A 22,173-nucleotide genomic window follows, 5' to 3' on the forward strand; every position below is an offset into this window, starting at 1 on the left:
ACACAGAGGAATTAAAAACATCTTCCAGTTAAACTTGAATTGTGATTTTTTTATTCATTGTACACTTTACCACAATCACACCTGATGGAAAGTGGTGTGTGTGTGTGTGTGTGTGGTACGATGCCGTGTAGAAACCAAAGGGGTATGGGTTTAATAAATCTTAGATTACATCATCACTTACCACCAGGTCAGATTTCAGTCAAGGACTTACTTGACTGTATCTGAATAAGTAACAAAAAAAAGATGCCTATTCACTCTTGTTTGAAAAAAATTATGTTTTGTGTAAGAAAAAATTTCAATATAAATGACAAGATTGGTCAAGCGAACAAAATTTTTCACGGTTTTGGAACCAAATAAATCAGCGCCACCTCTTAGATACTAATAAACGACCCGTTTGAAATCCAGACGTCACTGAGGTTGCATTGGTGCTAAAGCAGCACTGAGTCGGTGCCATTTTGTTTGTTCAATAGCCCTGTCCATACGAAGTAATTTATAAGTCAATGCCTTCAATAGAGTAACCAGTCAGTGAGTCGAGTCAGTCAGTCAGTCACCTTTTCCTTTTATATATTTAAGACTAGCTGATGCCCGCGACTTCATTCGCGTTGAATTAGGTTTTTCAAAAATCCCGTGGGAACTCTTTGATTTTCCGGGATAAAAAGTAGCCTATGTCATTCTCCAGGTCTTTATCTATACCCATGCAAAAAATCACGTCAATCCGTTGCACCGTTGCGACGTGATTGAAGGACAAACCAATAAAGCAACAAACCAAACACACTTTCGCATTTATAATAAGGGTACTGATAATAAGGGTACTGATAGATTAAATAGAAAAGAGATAAGAATGTATGCTAAAGACTTACTAATATCCACATAAACGTCATCCATTTCCGAGTCGTCATCGCTTCTTTCACTGTCCGAGTCCTCGGCTTGATCTTCTGACTCCACAATTCCAGAAAATTCGATGTTCAGGAAAGCAGATTCTATGCCCTCGGCTAAGTTGGGAGGAGGTTTGCTTGCTTTTACTGAAGGTTGCCTGTCACAACAAATACAAGCGTTGGTTTTCTAACAAATTATACTATAACTAGCTTATGCTCGCGACTTCGTCCGCGTGGACTACACAAATTTCGAACCCCTATTTCACCCCCCTAGGGGTTGAGTTTTTAAAAAATCCTTTCTTAGCGGATGCCTACATCATAATAGCTATCTGCATGCCAAATATCAGCCCAATCCGTCCAGTAGTTTGAGCTGTGCGTTGATAGATTAGTCAGTCAGTCAGTCACCTTTTTCTTTTATATATTTAGATTTGAGTGTAACTGAACTTAAATTTGTTTTAGTATTTAAAAAAAAATATGGAAAATATTAGCCAAAATCTTTTTCCGAAAAAAGACCCGTAAAACATGGACGGTCTTACATTTACGAAGCACCTTATAAATTACCCAACATAGCCATAATTTCATCTTCGCGCCTGCGCGCCGAATTTGGGTAGACTGTCAAATAGTTTTGCGCCTTCTGCTAAAGCTCACTACTACATCATGTTACTCTCACCCACTCTCTCTCCCCCTCTTTCCCTACACACCTGTTGGGCCTGTTGCGCCTCTCCAGCTTCCTCTCGATGCGCGCGGTGGCCTGCGCGCTGAGCGCGGGCAGCATGCCGTCTATGAAGTTGGCGTTGACGTAGTCGCACGACGCGCCGCGCCCTGCGCCCACGCACCCTGCCGCTCCACAACGACCACCCGATGATACGCACACGCGGGAGTGATCATCTGGGTATGGAGATTTGAAAATGGAGAGTTGAAAAACGATTAAAGTGATCAAGTACGTTACGTGTGGTCTACAATTCATAATGGATACGTTCGCGCTCCAGGAGCACGCAACGATGTACGCTTCACTGCGAGCGCTCCACACGGTGGCGGTTTTTGCGCGTACTACAGTAAAGGCGTGAGTAAAGCAACATGTTTAGTGTATCACATTCCACTACCACAATGTATTCTTACGTTTTTTCTTGTTAAGATAACATTTTCAAAACCAAGAAGGCCTTTAATGGTTTTCAAGGATATAACGGAATACAATGTATGCCAATAGGTACGAAAACTGTGGAATACGCGTAGTTCATGTAAAAATGCACAGTATGTCCATGATCTAATCGACAACTGCTCATATGGGCAGGAAACTCCAAATCTCAAAAATATGTGTTCACAATAAATGTTTTCTCAAAATAAGTTGCATTAATGATTTTAAGCTTATTTGGCTATCCTTAACACAGATCTAAAAATCTAGCTAGGATAGCCAGTTCTTGATCTTGTACCATTTTTAATATTGTATATGTCAACAAGCACGCAAATTTGTTCAAGATCAAATCAAATTATGTGTGTAATCTAGATGATTGAAAAATAAACGTTTTATTTATTTATTTATTTATTTATTTCTTTCGTGGTTTAACATTTTTAAACCCAATTGCACGGGTCATGGTCACGACGGGAATGCGGTGGGTGAATAGTGACGCGGTGTATTTTGACGGACAGCGCGTGAAGTTTCAGCGAAAAGAACAAGAAAGAGGGTAGTTCGCTACTGTCCTTGACAGCTCGAACTTCATCTCTCGCAGCACCGCAGTCCCGTCGTGACCACCACCCGTGCAATTGGGTTGAAATATGAACAAATTAAAAACGCCAAATTAATCGTGGTACATACCACACGCCCGTTATCTTAAATTTAAGTTGCAAAAAATCTATTCTAAAAAAGTATCTCAATGTAAATAAATTCATTTTAAAGTCAAAACAGTACGCAAAGTTTTTCAATAATGTTGAAGAGAATTACTTACATGCAGTAATGTTCAAATATCGGTTCTTCAATCTATTCTCAGGTCGGTAACTGTGATGACTAGTGTGGCCCAGTGCCGCAGATTTCGACACCACGATTTCATATTCCTTGCTGCAAATAAAATTTATACTTAGTATGTAGTCGCGGCGTCTTGTATTTATATGATAAGAAACTAATTTCAGAACTGAAATCAGTGCGTCAAAGTAAACAACTTTTTCAACAGTATATAATATTAGGAGTCATTCTCAATGAATATACGTTTTAGAATTTAAACTATCGTGAGTGATTTCCATCATACATATCTCCCACCCGGCTTTACTCACGTGTTTAGTTGACGTTAGCCCGACTAGTTTCGAACCCAGTCGGGGTCCATTGTCAAAGGGAGCGTGCGCGAACTGACTCCCTTGAAAAAGGACCCCGGATGGGTTCGAAACTAGTCGGGCTAACGTCGACTAGACACGTGAGTACAGCCGGGATAGATATTATTTATAATGAGAATAAACCCAGCAATTCTTCCCAATCTTTTGTTAAAGTAGGCATCATACACATTCGGAATTTATTTCGAAGTATCGGGTGCCTGCGACTTCGTAAGCGTGGATTAAGGTCTTAAAAATGCCGTGGGAACTCTTGGATTTTCCGGGATAGAAAGTCTGTGTCCTTCCCCGGGATGTAAGCTATCTCTGTACCAAATTTCATCAAAATCGGTTAAACTGTTGGGCCGTGAAAAGCTAGAAGACAGACAGACAGACAAACAGACTTTCGCATTTATAATATTAGTATGGATTTATCTCCAAGCCAAAATCTTTCTCATCTTTTCTAAAACATTTTGGCCTTGAAATCACCCCTTACCTAAATCCGATATCTCCATCGGCATGTAAAGCAGCGACGTGGGTGGGGAACTGCCTCGCGCGTACCAACGGGTGGGCCGAGCCCGCCATCCTCGGGGGGCGCGCCGCGGCCGGCCCCTCCGCTGTGGCGCCGCCGTTGCCGCCCGCGCACGACACTAGCGGCGAGCAGTTTACCACTGAGAGATGAAACATACACTGGTTTGTACGGTGGTACCGTACTAAAGCCATGATTTTTTTTAGTTCAGAAGTGGGATCAAGCCTCATGTATACAAAAATTCATAGATCAGAAGTGAGATAAAGTTCTCTAGAGTGCGGATAAGGTGCGTGTGTATATGAAAGAGATATTTGTAATAATATACGATGCGGTGTTCAGTCAATTCCTAATCGCCGCTAATATTAAAAATTCCAAAACGTAATTATAAAAGCCTAAATTAAAGTGTTGTTACAAATTGCACATTATTAACCGACTTCAAAAAAGGAGGAGGTTCTCAATTCGTTGGAATGTTTTTTTATTACTTTGAAAACGCAAACTCCACGACAGCTAAATCGCTCACTAAATTAGACTTTTTTTTTGGGATACAGCTACTTACTGAAAAAATTTTATAAATAGATATACTATTTGATAATTTTGGATATAGGCAAACACCCAATTGAATGTAGGTTTTCTCCATCGCGTAGAATCATTCTTATCAGAAATAATTCACAGAAATACCACCCGAGCGAAGCCATGGCGGATAAGTTAGTCTTAAATATATAATACAGACGTGAAAAATAGCATTTTTATGAATAAATCGAACCAACCGATATACTACACACATTTTAGTGGTTACTAAAGAATAATAAACTCTATCATATAAACCACGTGCGAACTTATATTATAATAAATAACAACAGACTATGAATCATAGATTATTTACATCGATAGACGGACTTGTTGAGACATATCGATGCGACCTTGTATTAATCAATGATAAAATGATTCAATTTATTAATAACTAGCTTATGCTCGCGACTTCATCCGCGTGGACTACATAAATTTCAAACCCCTATTTCCCCCCTTAGGGGTTGAATTTTCAAAAATCTTTTCATAGCGGATGTCTACGTCGTAATAGCTATCTGCATACCAAATTTCAGCCTGATCCGTCCAGAAGTTTGAGCTGTGCGTTGATAGATCAGTCAGTCAGTCAGTCATATTTATTATATTAAGGCTGATGCCCGCGACTTCGTACGCGTGGATTTAGATTTTCAAAAATCCCATGGGAACTCTTTGATTTTCCTTTCGCATTTATATGGGTACCTACTGCGCCCCGGCTTCGCCATATTAAAATTTTCGTTGGGATCTCTAATTTTTTTGAAAATAAAATATAGCTAATGTCACTCAGGAATAATGTAGCTTTATACTAGTGAAAGAATTTTCAAAATCGGTTCGGTAGTTCCAGAGATTACTTCCTACAAACAAACTAATAATCTTTACCTCATTATAATATTAGTATAGATTACAATTTACAACAATTAAACGATCTGCAATTCTTGTATAAATTTTTTAAAGCTAAGATCGACTGTCCTCAACTATTGAGGAGCTTCAAATTTAAGGTTCCTGTCCATTATCCACGTAAACCCATTACACCACTTTGTCCACCGTTGTGTAGAACTGTCCTTGGCGCCAATTCTCCTGTCTCTAGATTATGTAAAACTCTTAACCACCACAGCTCTGTCATTGACATTAATTCTGACTCTTTATATAAGTTTCGGGAAAAGATCTTTGCATATTGGAATTCTTGAGTAGGAAGTATTCAAAGTCAAAGTCAAAGTCAAATGATTTATTCAAAATAGGTAATAAATTACTCTTATTGATGGTCTGGTATGGTGTTAGATTTGTAAGATATAGTGGTGATAATTATAACGCAAACTTAAAACTAAAGCTACGAGCTATTATCTGTAATCTTATTGATGTTTGTTGTTTTTATTTTGTCACATATGTTTGTAAATGTTGTATTAACTTATAATTGGCGACTGCACTTAGTAAGTAATATTTTCAGAATTAAGTTTTTTTTAAAAATGTATTAGTGTAAGTAGCCGTTAGTTAATTTAATAAATAAAATAAAAACATCTGTCTCGTGCTACTACAGATTATTTTAAAACCCCTTTTAATTATTTTTTTAGAACTGTGACGGAACCCTAATAAATAATGGAAACAGAGATTAACCAACCAATCGTGGTGTTTGTTGCTACAACAGGAAAGGATATTATTCAACACATCGCCTTTCCTGTAGTTGACGTAACATCATTTACATAATTTATGTACTTATCCTTATTCCTTGTTTACTTTGAAAATACTTTATTTGAATGAATCACAAAACAGCGAACGGGAGAGCTAACCAGAGTTCTTGTAAAATCAAGGCTTGTCTTTTTATCTTTTGAAATGGAATTATCATCATCATCATCCTAAATAATATCACGCGCCGTAAATTTTGACTGCCAAAACCGCGGCGCGTGCGCGAACAGACTCCCTTGAAAAAGGACCCCGGATGGGTTCAAAACTAGTCGGGCTAACGTCGACTAAGCACGTGAGTACAGCCGGGACAGATATTATTTAGAATGGAAATCACTCACGGTAGTTTAAACGCTAAAATCATCATCATCATTTTCATCATGGTCAACCCATCACCGGCTCTCTACAGAGCACGGGTCTCCTCTTAGAGTGAGAAGTGTGTTGGCCATAGTCTGGCCAAATGCGGATTGGCACACCTTTGAGAACATTATGGAGAACTTGCAGGCATGCAGGTTACCTCACGATGTTTGGAATAAAGCTACCTTGGATGGCATTGAATAAAAAAAAATTTGGTCAATCAAAGCAATTTTAAGGCGATTTAAAAATCCTTGGCCATAATACAAACAATTCGAAATTATTATATTAGTAAAAACCAATTAGCGATCTGGTTATAACCAGACAAGAATAAAAAGAAACATCGGAAAGATAAACATAATGATATCTTCCTGGTTATCTTAGTTTTTCAATAGTCTTACTGCCGCACTCAGAGTCGCTTAGTCGTTACTTAAGTTTAGTTAAAATGAGACAGATATATCTCTCACATAAATCTGTCTCGTTTTAACTCAATCTTAAGTAACGATTAGAGACTTTGAGTAAGGCTGTTAGTTTTTGAAATATTCTACTTAGTTTTTAAAATACTCGCTAATTTTTAGGGTTCCGTACTTCGAACGGAAAAATCGAACCCTTATAGGATTATTTCGCTGTCTGTCCGTCTGTCTTGTCAGTCAAGAAAACCTATAGGGTACCGATAGGGTAGGAATTATGAAATTTGGCAGATAGGTAGGTTTTATTGCACAAGTGATGGAACAAAATTCGAAAACCGTGAATCTGTGATTACATCGCAAAAAAAATTAAAATGTGTTCATGAACAAATAATTAGTATTTTCAATTTTCAAAGTAAGATAACTAAACCAAGTGGGGTATCATATGAAATGGCTTTACCTGTACATTCTAAAACACGTTTTTATTTATTTTTATGGATAATAGTTTCTGATTTATCGTGCAAAATGTTGAAAAAAAAATACCCGAGTACGGAACCCTCGGTGCGCGAGTCTGATTAGCACTTGGCCGGTTTTTTTAATGCGATATATCATGATAAATCTTACACAACTTCCACCACGGACACATTTATCACTGAAATCCGATTAATAACACAAATTCGACGCACAATCAACACTAGCGACCATATCATACTGCATATTATCTGACTGAGTCGTTCAGTGACTTTGTCGATAGATGGCGCAAAGGATGTATGACACTGACCTCCACTAATAAAGTGCGACAAGGCTATCTTGGCGCGTGGCGGAAATCGGAACTAACATTGCCGTCAAGTGTCCCCTTTGTTCTTGTTTGAATGTTCTAAGCCTTTGTCCTCCAACAGCGCCCCCCTGTCAATGTCATCCACGTGCCAAGAGAGCCTTGTCGCACTGTATAAGTGTGCTAAAGTTACTATTGCCGACCTGTTTTTAACCGACTTCAAAAAAAGGAGGAGGTTCTCAATTCGTCGGAATCTTTTTTTTAAAGAACTTATTGAAAAATCCTATTACAATGTAAAGGATTATTTAAACGATAAGAAAGCTTGGGAATGAGTTGCTTAACAGCTTTGTGATAGTTTAAATAGGTTTAAGTGGTAATTCCAACAGAAATTCGACAAATCCAAGTTATTTAATATTTTTAAAAGTCGTTTGAAGTTTAAATTTCGTCATACCTATGTGACGTTTTGTCGATCTCAACGTCAGAGACAACGCTCTACGAAACTGCTATCTCTTTCTAAAGGACAATATTTTTTGTCGGGTACTGTAATTGGCTAGTTTCTGTTGAAATGCTACCTGTCATCTAATTTTTATACTATCTATCATTAATCCTTCATCATTAATCCAAATTTAGAGTCTCAATAGCTCAACGGGTAAAGGAGTGGACTGAAAACCGAAAGGTCGTCGGTTCAAACCCCGCCCGTTGCACTATTGTCGTACCTACTCCTAGCACAAGCTTGACGCTTAGTTGGAGAGGAAAGGGGGATATTAGTCATTTAACATGGCTAATATTCTTTAAAAAAAACCTCTTCTTAGAATAGTGTAAGTAGTAAGTAGCTACAATTAGATATAAGCTTACCAACAGCTTAATATAGCAGAGTGGCCCTAATATTTTTTTTTAAAATCAAGTTTGTCTGTGTATGACTACTCACCAGGTTTCTTATAAGTGTTGAGGGGAGCCCTAGCGGCCCTCTCTCCGCCCTCCTCTAAATAGTTGTAGGCCGCACTGATGCACTTGCTCACACGGGACCTGCATCTGGAAACAATCAACACCTTACAGCCAAATATGCAACAACATGATCATCTTAACCCATCGCTGTCCCACTACTAAGCACAGCTCTCCTCTCAGAATGAGAATGGTTTACCACCATGCTGATCAAGTGTAAAGATTAAAGAGTTGCCCGACTGTTTCACTTGAGATACATCTGTTCGCGACATCGCCTCCGAATGCGACACACATAGCTCACTTGATTCTCCCTAGGAACATTACTAACCTCCAATAAACTAAAGCGGCGCTCACAGCTGCCAATATAGTGAGTAAAGCTGCCGCTACCAGAGCAACTAAAGAGTTGCCCGACTGTTTCACTTGCGATACATCTGCTGGCGACATCGCCTCCGAATGCGCCGTACATAGCTCACTTGATACTTCCTGTGAAAAAAAATTGGCATTAAAAAAAATTAGACATCATTATCTCAAACTAAACCCATTTCACTACTGAGCATGGGTTTCTTCTCAGAATGAGAAGGGTAAAGTCCACAAAGCTGGCTAAATGTGTATTGGCAGGTAGAACATTATGAAAAACTATCAGGCATGCAGGTTTTCTCACGTTTACCTTTACTAAACGTTGAAAGCGCAGTGTTGGAGGACGCCCCCGCTAGATGAACAGACGATAGCAAACGAGTCGTAGGGAGCCGCTGGATTCAGGCGGCGCAAGACCGTGGCGGGTGGAAGCCCCTACAAGAGATCTATCTCCAGCAGTAGACGTCTATCAGTTGATAATGTTGATGATATCCGGGACATCTATTGGGTAATACAGCTAATCCTCCTAATAAGGAGAGGAGATTCCTTAAGGAGACTCTTGGTATTGTTTCGGATTGACTATGCTGCGTAGGCCCTACTGGCCGCTACAGCATTACCGGGAGGGGTGGCGAGCGCGAAGCTCCGCCTGGGGGTGAGCCCTAGGGCTCGAAGAAATAATTTGAGAGGTCGGTGGGAAACGTCCTCCTAAGGGCGCCTCCTGTGAGGCTCTGACCACGGCTTAGGATGACGTTGGGAAGGGTGGATTGGTTGGACTACTGGTTAGTCCGTACGTCGTCATAGTAGTATGCTAACTGCGTTCCTGTGCCGCCTCATAATGGCGTTGACGGGTCCGCTGGGTTTTAGTGGGTATTCTGGTGTGTAATAGTGAGTCCCACATACCTCCCCGGAAGAAATGTTGTCAACTGCGTTGCTTCCGGGGAGGATGCATAAAATGCGTAGTCCGTACGCCCCCGAGGCCGTGGCGTGTAAGGAGACTTGGCAGTTGGCACTTATATCGCTTACCTGGGGCCGCAATACGGATCCATTGATGAGTGTGTTGGGAGTTACCACGGACTGCGTCAGCGCGTATATCTTCACTTCGTACCGCGTCACGTTCCATAGCTCCACTTTCTGTCAATAAAAGAAAACAAGCTTGAAAATTTGATAGATATGGATCAATGAAACAACTGCTCGGTCGGACGGTCCGTTTATTACTGGAGATCTACCTACATGAAAGGTATAATACACATCACTCCTCCACACTTAATTTTTGGAACCTGCTGACAAACAATAATAATCTTAAACTAAAACACAGTAGGTACCCAAATAATTCATCGCTAAGTATCAATAACAAAATAAACCGCACTAAAAATATTTTCTATAATCAACTTTTTTTCTATTGCGCTTACTTCGACATGAGAGTGTGGGTGACGGCGCGGGCGCGTTCGCGCTAAGTTCACGTTGAGGTGATTGCTCAGGGTCAGCCACCGTGGGTGACGGTCCACCCTGCGACGCTGCCGCCGCACTCCCGGATTCCGACTGCGCAAGCCCTCGCTCACACTCTCCGTCCTCACAATCGCCCCATTCTTCCCCATCACCGCCCTCTGCCACACATTCGACATCCGGTGCCGTTGTTGCTTGAGTTTTATCAGTTTCTATTTCCACCGCCAGCTCGTCGGTACATTGAGTGTTCGCGGGAAATAAGGACTGATTATTATTATCACTGGGGCTGGCGATTGCGGTCTCGGCTGAAGGTGGTGGAGAAGGTAACTGATAAGACTCTTTCTTTACATCTTCTTTACCGGTATATTTTATTATTTGATCTACGTGTCTAATACAGCAAACTTCCAGGTCGTGAATTAAAATTCTATACATTTTATTCCCTATCTTCGCTTGTATGGTCCCCAATTGCCATGTCTCCTTCCGAGCACTGTACCATCGAGTCCAAACAACGTCTCCAATGTCAAAGGTTCTTTTAGTTGCTTGGCAGAAACCACGATCCATCCTACTCGACGGCAAAATCAAGTCAAGACGGGACCGCAGATTTCTGCCAAACATCAACTTGGCCGGTGTCTGGCCCGTAGTACAGTGCACGGTATTCCTATAATTAAATAAATATCCTAATAACAATTCATGAGTCTGCTGTATTGACGGACTATCTTTTATAATACATTTTAACATTTTTTTGCACGTTCTTACCGAGTTCTCGGCTTGACCGTTACTGGGCGGATGATATATGGGTGTCGTCATGTATTTAATGCCGTTATTTAAACAAAATGTTTTAAAATCGTTCGAGTTTATTTTAACGTCATTATCGGAAACCAATACCTCTGGAAGACCATGTGTGGAAAAAATCGTTTTAAGTTTCCCTAGAGCCTTTGTCGACGTGCCACTATGCATATATACACACTCAATCCATTTGCTAAAGGAATCGACCACAATCAGGTACACTTTTTGCTCAACGGTCATGTAATCTATGTGTATGCGCTGCCAGGGGCCAGCCGCGGGCGGCCAGGGCGCGGGGGGGTCGCGCGGCGGCGCAGGGCGCGCTTGCACACACGCCTCGCACGAGCCGATCCAGCGCTCGATATGTGCGTCTATCTGAGGCCACCACATACGCTGACGTGCATTGCTTTTACATTTGACAATGCCTAAATGAGAGTTGTGAAGCTCGCGCAACATCTTTTCCCTTAATAGGGACGGTATGACGATTCTATGGCCCCTAAATAGGCATCCGTTTTCGAACTGTAGATCCGACTTGCACCGAAAATAAGGTAAAATTGATTTACAGCTTATTTTACGAGGCCATCCTCGGTTCATATACTTAATAACCGTTTGCAAGGTAGCATCGCGCTCCGTTATCTGTATTATTTCACGAATAGTAGTCGCCGCGGACGTTTCGTCTAAAAACTTTAGGGCATAGTGAGCGTCCAGATCATCATGATCGGTAGATTCACCGTCGCACTTTAAGGGCGCGCGCGAGAAATAATCGGCAACCTTATTGTTATCGCTAGACACGTATTGAACCGTATAATTATAAGCCGACAGTATAATTGCATATCTCTGTAATCTAAGCGCCGTCGTCACCGGTATACCCGTCTTACTATTAAAAATAGATACCAAAGGCCTATGGTCGGTTTTTAAAATAAAAGGTTCTTTACAACCATATAAGTATTGGTGAAAACGTTTCACACCGAATATGATGGCAGTCGCCTCCTTCTGAATTTGGCTGTAATTCCTTTCACTGGCGGCGAGCGTTCTTTCAGTTCTATTCTAATCTAATTCTATCAGTCCTGCGTAACTTAACGACTCCAACTCTTTCGGGAATGCTAGATTACGCACCAAGCGGTATGTCTCATCGGTCATATGGGTTAGAAGAACTCCGATTTTAGATCCTTCATCCGGCACTTTATTAATTTTCAAGAATTGCACTAATTTCCCTTTGAATATCTGCCATTCACTAGTTTTATGGTCAAAAACTTGCAAATTCCCCAAATAGGCCGACATTTTTAACGATAATAATTTTTTAAAAAAATACGGGTAAGCAATCCCACCGCGTAGCCAAATGATAGATATGGATCAATGAAACAACTGCTCGGTCGGACGGTCCGTTTATTACTGGAGATCTACCTACATGAAAGGTATAATACACATCAAAATTACTACTGAATGAGCAGACTCAAAATAATAATGCAAAACCTATTCAAAGAATAGTCCTCAATTAAATCACATGTTATGGGAGAATAAGAAAGAAAGAACTTTAAAAAAACCCGTCCAATGCGAGTCGGACTCGGTCACGTATCGTGCAAGATTACTTTTTTTTATTTACATTGCGGCCATTTTGAATTTTTTCATTATCTGTTGTTATAGCGGCAATAGAATCACACGATCTGTTTAAATTTCACCTCTCTACCTATTACGGTTCATGGGCCCACAGACAGACAGACGGACAGACGGGCGGAAGGACAGTGGATTTTTAGTAATGAGGTCCGGTTGGCACTCTTTGGGTATGGAACCCTACATGTACTAACTATCTACTATCTCAAAATTGTACTTACAACACTGATAGTAGTTTCGATCTCGTCCTTAGTGGTAGGTAACGTCAGCCTAGTCCTGGGCTGCTGCTCGGGGATCTTCCTCAGAGTGACCACGTACTGGTCGAGGGAGTTGTCGTACTCGCGGGGTTGACGCCATTGCAGGTATAGGATACCTGGGAAGAAGAGGGATACTCTGATTTTGTTTTTTAAAGCAAAGTTTCTTAACAGACTTTTAGAGAGTGAGAGATACTGAGACGCTCCAGCAGGTCAGACGACATCACCCCTCTAGGGGAAGATGGACAACTCACCACTAGGCTGCTCACAAGTCAAGTTGACTATGATGGGAGCCGACGGCGGCCTGACATCCGTCAACACGTACAGAGACTCGCCCTGAGGCCCGAGACGCTCCAGAAGGTCAGATGACATCACCCCCTCCAGGGGGAAGTTGTAGAACGCGCGTACCCAGATTTTGTACGGGGTAAATGGTTCTGAAAATACAAAAAAATCTTGTCCCATTTTTGACACGTGACATGACTTGAGTTCAATATGATATGATGTCCTAGTTTTTGGTACTAATTTGATTTGACACAAAACTACACTAAACTATAATGAATAAGAACACTTTTATTGTTCAAATTAACAGCACTGATATACCATACACATACCTACATATTATAGGTTAAAAACACAGACCACCACATATAGACGCCTATCAGACACCCCTGATCGCCAAGCTTAGGCACTTGCTGGGACAAAAACCCACGCCCGTTCGGTACCCTCAATCCGCACATTTTCCTGATTATGTGACTTTTGAGTCCACCAATCACAACAAAGCATTCTCCCCTGTCCCCCGCCAACATTTTACGATTTTGTTTTCATGCAAAACCTTTCATATGTATACTCTTGGGGTTGAATTCTCTGAGGTTAAAAATCACACATATAGCTTTGTACGAAAACTAAGTGTGAATTAAAAAAATTAACAGATTTGTGCAAAAACTGTTGGGGCACCGAAATATAGGCTACAAAAATTTACAAACGAGTAAAACAAAGGTAAACATTCTAGGATATAAAAGAACAGTATATACTCACTCAGATTTCTCAATCGAAATCCCACGAGCTTCGAACTTTGAGCTCCAGATGTATTCAACAGTGTCAAATTCTTAGTAGCATTCAAGTAATCCTGTATGCCCAAATCGCTCCTGAAAACATTCTTCCTCTTCACCTGTTCTGAAGTCTGTACTCCTGAGACCATGAGAAAATCGCTTCCCCCCTTCTTCATAGTTACTCCCTCTTCATAATACAAGACATAAGCAATCTGGGTTATGTCCTTTCTTAGTGGAACCGACATGGATTTCTTTACCACCTCAATGGGTAACTCAAACGCTTGATGTGTCTCTATAGCGTCATTTCTTTCAAAATTGATTTTCTCCGTAACACTATCCTGCCTTCTTTTTCTATGTCTATGAGATCGTGTGTCCCTTTTACTCCTATACAAATTATTCAAGTCAGGAAACTGGTAATTATATTTACGTCTCTCATTCCAAGATCTTTCGTCTCTTTTATTTCTGTACAAGATATCAGATTCGGAAAACTGGTTGTTGTATTTTCTTTCGTCATTTCTGTACAAGTTGTATGTATAGTCAGCATCTTTTGATCTCTCCTGATTGATTGGGGTGTCCAATATTAAATGATCGTCGATTGGATCTATTGGTACTTTGGGTTCGTCCGCCTGGGTTTCTTCTTTGGCTATGACTGTCAGATTTGGTTCCGACTCAGGTTTGGATGTCTGTCTGTCGGTCGGGTTCACGGGGTTGGATCGGCGGTGTATCGTGTATGTGATCGGCGGGGCCCATAATAAATGTATTTCGGTAGCTGTCACTCGGTTTGCTGTGATGTTTTGCGGGGCGGACGGAACTGAAACAAAAATATGTCATATAGTTTTATCAGAAGAATGGTTTGTTGTAATTAAGATATGGCCACACTTTACGAGAACCCAACGACATAGCGAGACAAGCTCTCGATTGGAACCCTCAGGGACGAAAATTAACCTATGTTCCTGTGATGCAAGCTATTAAATTTCGTGTAGGTATGTAGCAAATTTCGTCAAAAACGGTTAGACAGATGGGCCGTCAAAAGCTGGCAAACGGACGAACAGACAGACATTTGCATATATAATACGTACTATATATTCGCATATAAAATAACAGTATGCAAGTATGGACTAACAAGAGTAAATAGGGAAAAACGAATAAAGTCATAAGCAAAATCTAATTTGCATTGTGGAAATAACGCTATTCTAAACAAGTTGCTGACATAAGGCCGCGAAGAGCACTCCATAGTGATACTCACCCGGTTGGCATTGTCTAACCCTAGGCGATGTTAGGCTAGGTCAAGTTTGACCAGTTTCGTTTAATAGGTAATGTGTTTTGCATGCAAACATTATTCCATGGATCTTAGGCTGAAATCTATAGAGCGTGCTTTGAGATTGCTTAGATGCCAGCGATATAACGCTGTCTCGTTTTAACCGTCTCTTAAGTCTGAGCACAGTCAGAGTACGCTCTATAGATCTCACCCTAAGAGTCTATAAGTCAATCTGCATAATATTAGCTGTGATAGCCTAGTGGTAAGGACGGCCGTCTCGTTATCGGTTGTCGGGAGTTCGATTCTGGGCATGCATCTCTAACTTTTCGATGCTACGTGGGGTTTTAGCAATTAAATATCACTTGCTTTAACGGTAAAGGAAACCTGCATGCTTGAGAGTTCTCCATAATGTTCAAAGATGTTCCAAGTCTGCCATTCCGCACTTGGCCAGCGTGGTGGACTATGGTCAAACCCTTCTCATCCTGAAAGGAGACCAGTTCTCAGTAGTGAGCCGGCGAAGGCCGCGGCCGGCCCACAGGACCTTGTTATCGCGAACTGACAATGAAATCATACGAGCGAAGGAAAAGTAGATTATGCACAACTAGCTGACCCGCTCAGGCGTCCAGAAACTTAGAAAATCGCCCTGGGGCACTGGGGGTTGAATTTCCAAAAATCCTGAAACACGTATTTCTTTATTTGTAACCGAAAACCCAAATACCTATTTTCATGGAAATAACTTGAAAAATGACGGACTTTTATACAAACTTCCATATCCCTATTTAACCCCCTTGGGAGTAGAATTTTCAAAAATCGTGACATGCGTATTTTTATTGTTAACGGAAAGACAAAATACCAATTTTCATCGATGTAACCTGTCGTCTGTTAAAAAGGACGGACTTTCATACAAACTTCCATCCCCTATTTACTAACCCGCTTAGGGGTGGAAATTCCAAAAAACATTTCTTCAAAATTTCTTGTTTCTAACCCCAGCGGTTTAGGCTGTACGTTGATAGATCAGTCAGGACAGGTATTTTTATATTATACACAAATCACTATCACATTTATGTCAATTGCGGGAGACCTAGCTTAAGTTCGTTCATCATTCCTCAACCGATATACGTCCACTGCTGGACATAGGTCTCTTGTAGGGACTGCCACACGCCACGGTCTTGCGCCGCCTGAATCCAGCGGCTTCCTGCGACTCTTCCAACACTGCGTCTTCCGGTGCGAGGTCGCCATTCCAGCACCTTGGGACCCCAAAGTCTATCGGTTTTACGAACTATGTGCCCTGCCCATCGCCACTTCAGCTTCGCAACCCGTTGAGCTATGTCGGTTACTCCTAGTTCTCCTACGGATCTCCTCATTTCTGATTTGATCACGTAGAGAAACTCCGCACATAGCTCTCTCCATCGCGCGCTGAGTGACTGAGCTTTCTTATGAGGGCCATAGTTAGCAACCATGTCTCGGATCCATATGTCATCACTGGCAACACGCACTAGTTCGCTAGTTCGTTATTTGGCTGTAAATAAGACCTAAAGATCGCATTATCCTATAAAGTCCTTGATGCTAAGAGAAATCACATTACAGTTCTTACGAGCATAAAATGAATCAATCAATAACGGAAACGGGTGCCTACTTGCTGTTTCCTTCGTTCGTGTAGGTACGCGCCGATTCTATTATTAGCTCGTAAATATCTAGACAGAACGCCTGGAAGGTTGTGACTTGTTCAACGGTTCATTGATAGGTGCTCTACTGAATGTGATTTGTGACTTTTGATAACAACGTAGATATCCATTGATGATTCATCATCATCATGATCAACCCGTCGCCGGCTCACTACAAAGCACGGATCTCCACGCAGAGTGAAAAGGGTTTTGACATTAGTCTACCGCGCTAGCCAAGTGCGGATTGGCAGACTTCACACACCTTTTAGAGCATTATGGCGAACTCTCGGACATGCAGGTTTCCTCACGATGTTTTCCTTCACCGTTAAGTATTTTAATTACTTAAAACGTACCTACATAACTCCGAAAACTTAGAGGTGCATGTGCATGTGCATGACCTCTCGAATAGACGGTCGTCTTAACCGCTATCACCGCTTCTCCCTCTCCCAGTATCAGTACGCTTAAGTGACATGGTCGTAGTCGAAAGCCAAATTACTGTCAGTCTACAGTTACGTCTGGCGTCTATTCACATTTAGGGCTCAACAATTAAACGAAGCAAAGGTGTGTGGGCGGCTTTAATACCGAGTATAAATTCGTTCACTTTATTTTATTCCTTATCCTTGAATGATCAGTGTGTTTAGGTCATTTCGGTCTTTAGATACTGTGGCCGATTCTCCTGAACACAATCTCTAAACTAAACTAAATTGACAGTTCTAAATCTAGTGCTATCCTTTTCTGCGAGCGACATTATGAAAGGGATAACGAAAGATTTAGACGTGCCATTTTAGTTTAGTTTAGAGATTGTGATTCAGGTTTTTATGTACCTACTGTGGTGATAACTTTCAGTAGGATCTGGATACATATAACTTTAGGAAATATTCACCATCATCATCTCTACCCATCTACCTACCACCCACTATTGAGCATGTCTTCTCTCAGAACTAAGTATGTAACCTCACCTTGATAGCCGATTTATAACGCATCTTTTTTCGCGGATCGCGAAAAAAATATTGAAAGCATCGTGAGGAAATCTGCAATCTACATGTCTAAGAGTTCTCAATGTTCTCAAAGGTGTGTGAATTCTGTCGTATACGATGCTACTGCTGACACGCGGCGTTGCCGACTCGCTTCGTGTCAGACCCCCATATTTTATTTCATTGTCAAAACAAAAAGCTTCACAGTGTTTCCTTCCTAACGTTACACCTACAACGGGATAGCCTCTCGAAAGTTGAGCACTCATCTCATTTAACTGCATGCGGGTCCTTGTATGAAGATGCGTAGGGTTGGCGACAATTATAATTTCTAAAGAACACTATAGAGATTTTTTTAAACTTATCTTAGTTGACGAGACACCCCTCTTTCCACTCTAACTAGCGTTAGGTCTCAGCTAGCGACTTTTTGAAACTTTTATCTTGGTCGACTTGCTACGAGGAAATCCTACTAGGTATAAATCAATACTTATAATAAATCCGAAATAAAATCCTACATAGGTAACCGATATCTTCCCTAGAACGTAAGGTATGTGGTATATACTCTTTAGCGAATTTCGAGAGCCAAAACACGATTGGCACAATTTGGCTCGATATAAAAGATCGCGAATTTTTTGTAACAACCAGTTTTGTTCGATTGATATAAAACCAATTTCAGTAAAATTTCCGGTATATTTTATTATGGTATTATTTTATGATAACAGAGCACATAGAATTATAAATATAAATATTTTTTGCGCTCCGGCGGCCTAGACTTTTCCATACATTCACCTTTACGATTTAAATTCTAAGTTCAATGCGTTAAGTATTTTGCTGTTAATGTTAATTACGTGATAATCGCCGATATTTGAGTGGGTAATAGTAATAATAATCCACTTCCAGCGTTATCTTTTTAAACGAGCAAAAGGATGTAGGTATGGAAATGTATAACGATAAGAAACTAAACAAGCTAGTATTAGTAATGACTTAATAAATATCCCTTTGTGTTTATAAAAATAGGCCTATAGGGCTATAGGGGATAGTTTCGGAAATAACATTTTGTCCTCAAACGCGACTTGACGAAGTATCACGAAATATCTTGTTTTATAAGACCTTTTGTAGAGTTCCGTACCCGAAGAGTTCCAATGGGACCCTATTACCACAGTTTTACGTCCGTCCGTCCGTCAGCGGGCTGTATCTTGTGAACCGTAATAGGTAGAGACCAGAAATTTTCACAGAATGTGTATTTCTATCGCCGATATAACATTAAATACAGTACGCGGTAGAAAATAATGTACATCGACCTTTAGAATGAGAGTTCGGCTTTGTAGAGCGTTGTCTCTCTCTCACTCATACCTATGTGACGTTTTGTAGGTCTCAAAGATAGAGACAATGCTCTACAAAACCGCTCTCTTTCTAAAGGTCATCATTTTATGCCGCGAATTCCGCAATTTCAAGCAATTTAGTCAATTATGACGTCACGACCACATGAAGCAATTTGCGGCAATACCCAGCAATACTTAATTAAAAATTTCAGAAATGTTATCCAAAATAATTGCTCCAGATTGCTCCACTTTTTGCTCCAGATTGATTAGATATGTAAATCGCCTCAAGAATGGCGGTATTTCAATTTCCCGTGTAAGCGTACCTTTAGAAAGAGCTTCTTTCAACATAACCATTATTACCTTTGAGTTAAAGTTAAGTAAGTCTAGTACCAACTCAAGTCGACTCTTGAGCCAATCTTAGACCGCATAGTAAAAAAATTTGGTAGCTCTCCATCCATTACTTTTATCGCAATGCATTTCTAATTTATTAACAGCAAAATAGATCTTATATCAACAGCCACAGTGTAGCAATTCGTGTGGATTGTGGAGCAGTGTGATGCAGTACGGCAGTGTCCCACCGGTACACAATGAGTCACAGGCTAATGGAAATGACCTTCCTCTCACGTAACGTACCCTCGACGTCTTGACGGTTTTTGTTTTATTCATATTTTAATGTATTCGATAACGTCATCCTTTACGTTTTCTACTAAATACCGAATACGTAATAATTGAGCGTGAAATATAATTATAGGCGACCCTAAAGCATGAGTGTTAACTTAAAAAAAATGGTATTGTTAATGGAAAAAAGAAAAAAAAAAGAAAAAGAAAAATAAGTTAAAAAAAAACGAAAGATATAAAAAAAATTAGAGGCCGGCTTATTAATTGATTAATAAGACTATAAGACCTACCTACTTGCCCAATTTCATGATTCTAGGGAATTCGGACGTATCCTGTAGGTTTCTTGACAGGCACGACAGACAGATTAAAAGTCAACGAAGTTATATACATAAAGGTTCCTTTTTTCCCTCTGAGGTACGGAAACCTAAAAAAAGCACAGCTATGTGCCAAATGCCCCAAACCCTTCTCATTTTGAGGTGAAACTCATACTCAGTAGTGGGCCGGTGATGGGCTTATGATGAAAGAACGGGTTGCAACGCTAAAGTGGCAATGGACAGGTCAACTCATAAACTTATAGAAGATGGGGTTCCAAGACCCCCCACTTTGTGGACAGACGACATCAAACGAGTCGCAGGGAGCCGCTGGATTCAGGCGGCGGCGCAAGCCTATCGCGTGTGGAAGTCAATACAAGTAAGGTCTTGGACTTGGACTATACTAGTAACCGAGACAACGCATTTACGAAGTGGAAGGCAAAAGTTAGTATAGACCTTACAAAATAGTATAGACCTTACGAAATGGCGAGTTCTCACTCGCCATTTTGACTTTGTGTCAACTGTCATGTCAAAAGTGCGGTTCACCTTTAAAATAAATAAAATAAATAAATAAAATAAGGACTAAAATCGTACTTACTTTTGACATGACAGTTTTATTTTTAAATAGAGATAGCGAGCAAACGAGCAGGCGGGCCACCTGATGTTAAGTGATTACCGCCGCCCATGAACATTTGCAGCACCAGAGGAACCGCCGCCGATGCGTTGGTCGCGAAGTGCGGCCTTTTAGGAATCTGTTGGTCCGCCCCTTGAATAACCCCATGTGAGATGGTTCCACAGTTGACACATAAAGTTAAAATGGCGCGTGAGAACTCATTTTGTACGCATTATAAGTAATAATGTGTAGAGTTGCGTAAATACTGAGTAAACAGAGCATTAAATTATAAATAAGAGCCATGACAGTGTTTCCATGACCACAATATTATGTCACTTAATAGTTCATTGTTTCAAATAGTTAATGGGTGTTTCACTTTTATGAAAGTTTTATTTTTATGGTGTTTACTGTTGACACTTTACCCAGTTTTAGAGTTTTACGTACATTTTTATTGAAGCGAAGCGTTTTAGGGTTCCGTACGTCCAAATGAAAAACGGAACCCTTACTTTACTGACGTGTGGGATGGGGTCTGTGGCTGACTAGTCTGTGGATTCTAAACAGCAAAAAGTGAAACGAACGAACAAACATAGCACCTCATTGGCAGGGCATTACTGAGAGACAGTAATCTGAGCGAGCGAGACAGTACTCTAGTACTCCTTCAGCCTTTAGAAAGAGATAGCAGTTTCGTAGAGCGTTCGTTGGGACCGACAAAACGTCACATCGGTATGAGTGGCAGAGTGAATCCCGCTCTAAAGGTCGATGTACAATATTTCTTGCTGGCTACAAACACACTGCTAGTAAATAATTTTAAAAACATATCGAAAATTGCGGCCTGGCAAGAATCGAACCCGCGTCTCCTGGGATCGCGCCCGACGCTCTAATCACTAAGTTACGGCACGCTTGCTGCAGATGACGAAATTTGTGATATGTATGTTCACTCAGTACTAAGTAGTAGTAGTTTCGATAGCTGCAAAGTGTCGCTACTAAATGTAAATGTAGCATTAACAGTCGCTTCAGTACTGACTGATAGGCTACTTTTATCCCGGAAAATCAAAGAGTTCCCACAGGATTTTTAAAAACCTAAATCCATACGGACGAAGTTGCGGTCATCAGCTAGTTTTTAGTTGAATTTTGGTTCGTTTTGTTTAACTTAATCAAGCACAAATCCACCATTTCCTATTCAAGTGTGAAACAAAAGCCGGAACTCTGAAAAATGCATCCTTTTGTTGTCTTATGGCCTACTTACTGTACAAAGGGACGGCATGGCTGATAATAAATTGTGCAAGTGCCAGTAGAAAATATAGAAATAATTCTTAGAGTTAGTGGGTTATTAAAATAATACAAAGAGAGGAAATGCTTTAATTCAATATTTTCATATTATCATCATCATCATCATCATGATCAACCCATCGCCGGCTCACTACAGAGCACGTGTCTCCTCTCAGAGAGAAGGATTTTGGCCATAGTCTACCACACTGGCCATGTGCAGACTTCACACCTTTGAGAA

General features: G+C 40.6%; 1 protein-coding gene across 1 annotated transcript in view; it reads right to left on the bottom strand.

Annotated features, from left to right (window-relative positions):
• Positions 1 to 22,173, bottom strand: part of LOC117993158 (uncharacterized) — a 36,464-nt gene that overhangs the window by 12,507 nt on the left and 1,784 nt on the right. The window contains exons 2-11 of the mRNA XM_034980904.2: positions 13,896 to 14,720; positions 13,115 to 13,294; positions 12,828 to 12,979; positions 9,793 to 9,900; positions 8,744 to 8,898; positions 8,402 to 8,505; positions 3,667 to 3,841; positions 2,819 to 2,928; positions 1,577 to 1,763; positions 861 to 1,033 (exon numbers count right to left, since the gene is read on the bottom strand). Coding sequence (XP_034836795.1) covers positions 861 to 1,033; positions 1,577 to 1,763; positions 2,819 to 2,928; positions 3,667 to 3,841; positions 8,402 to 8,505; positions 8,744 to 8,898; positions 9,793 to 9,900; positions 12,828 to 12,979; positions 13,115 to 13,294; positions 13,896 to 14,720 — 2,169 coding nt within the window. The remainder of the gene's footprint in view (positions 1 to 860; positions 1,034 to 1,576; positions 1,764 to 2,818; positions 2,929 to 3,666; positions 3,842 to 8,401; positions 8,506 to 8,743; positions 8,899 to 9,792; positions 9,901 to 12,827; positions 12,980 to 13,114; positions 13,295 to 13,895; positions 14,721 to 22,173) is intronic.

Source organism: Maniola hyperantus, chromosome 23, assembly GCF_902806685.2.
Source record: "Maniola hyperantus chromosome 23, iAphHyp1.2, whole genome shotgun sequence".
Taxonomy (NCBI): Eukaryota; Metazoa; Arthropoda; class Insecta; order Lepidoptera; family Nymphalidae; genus Maniola; species Maniola hyperantus.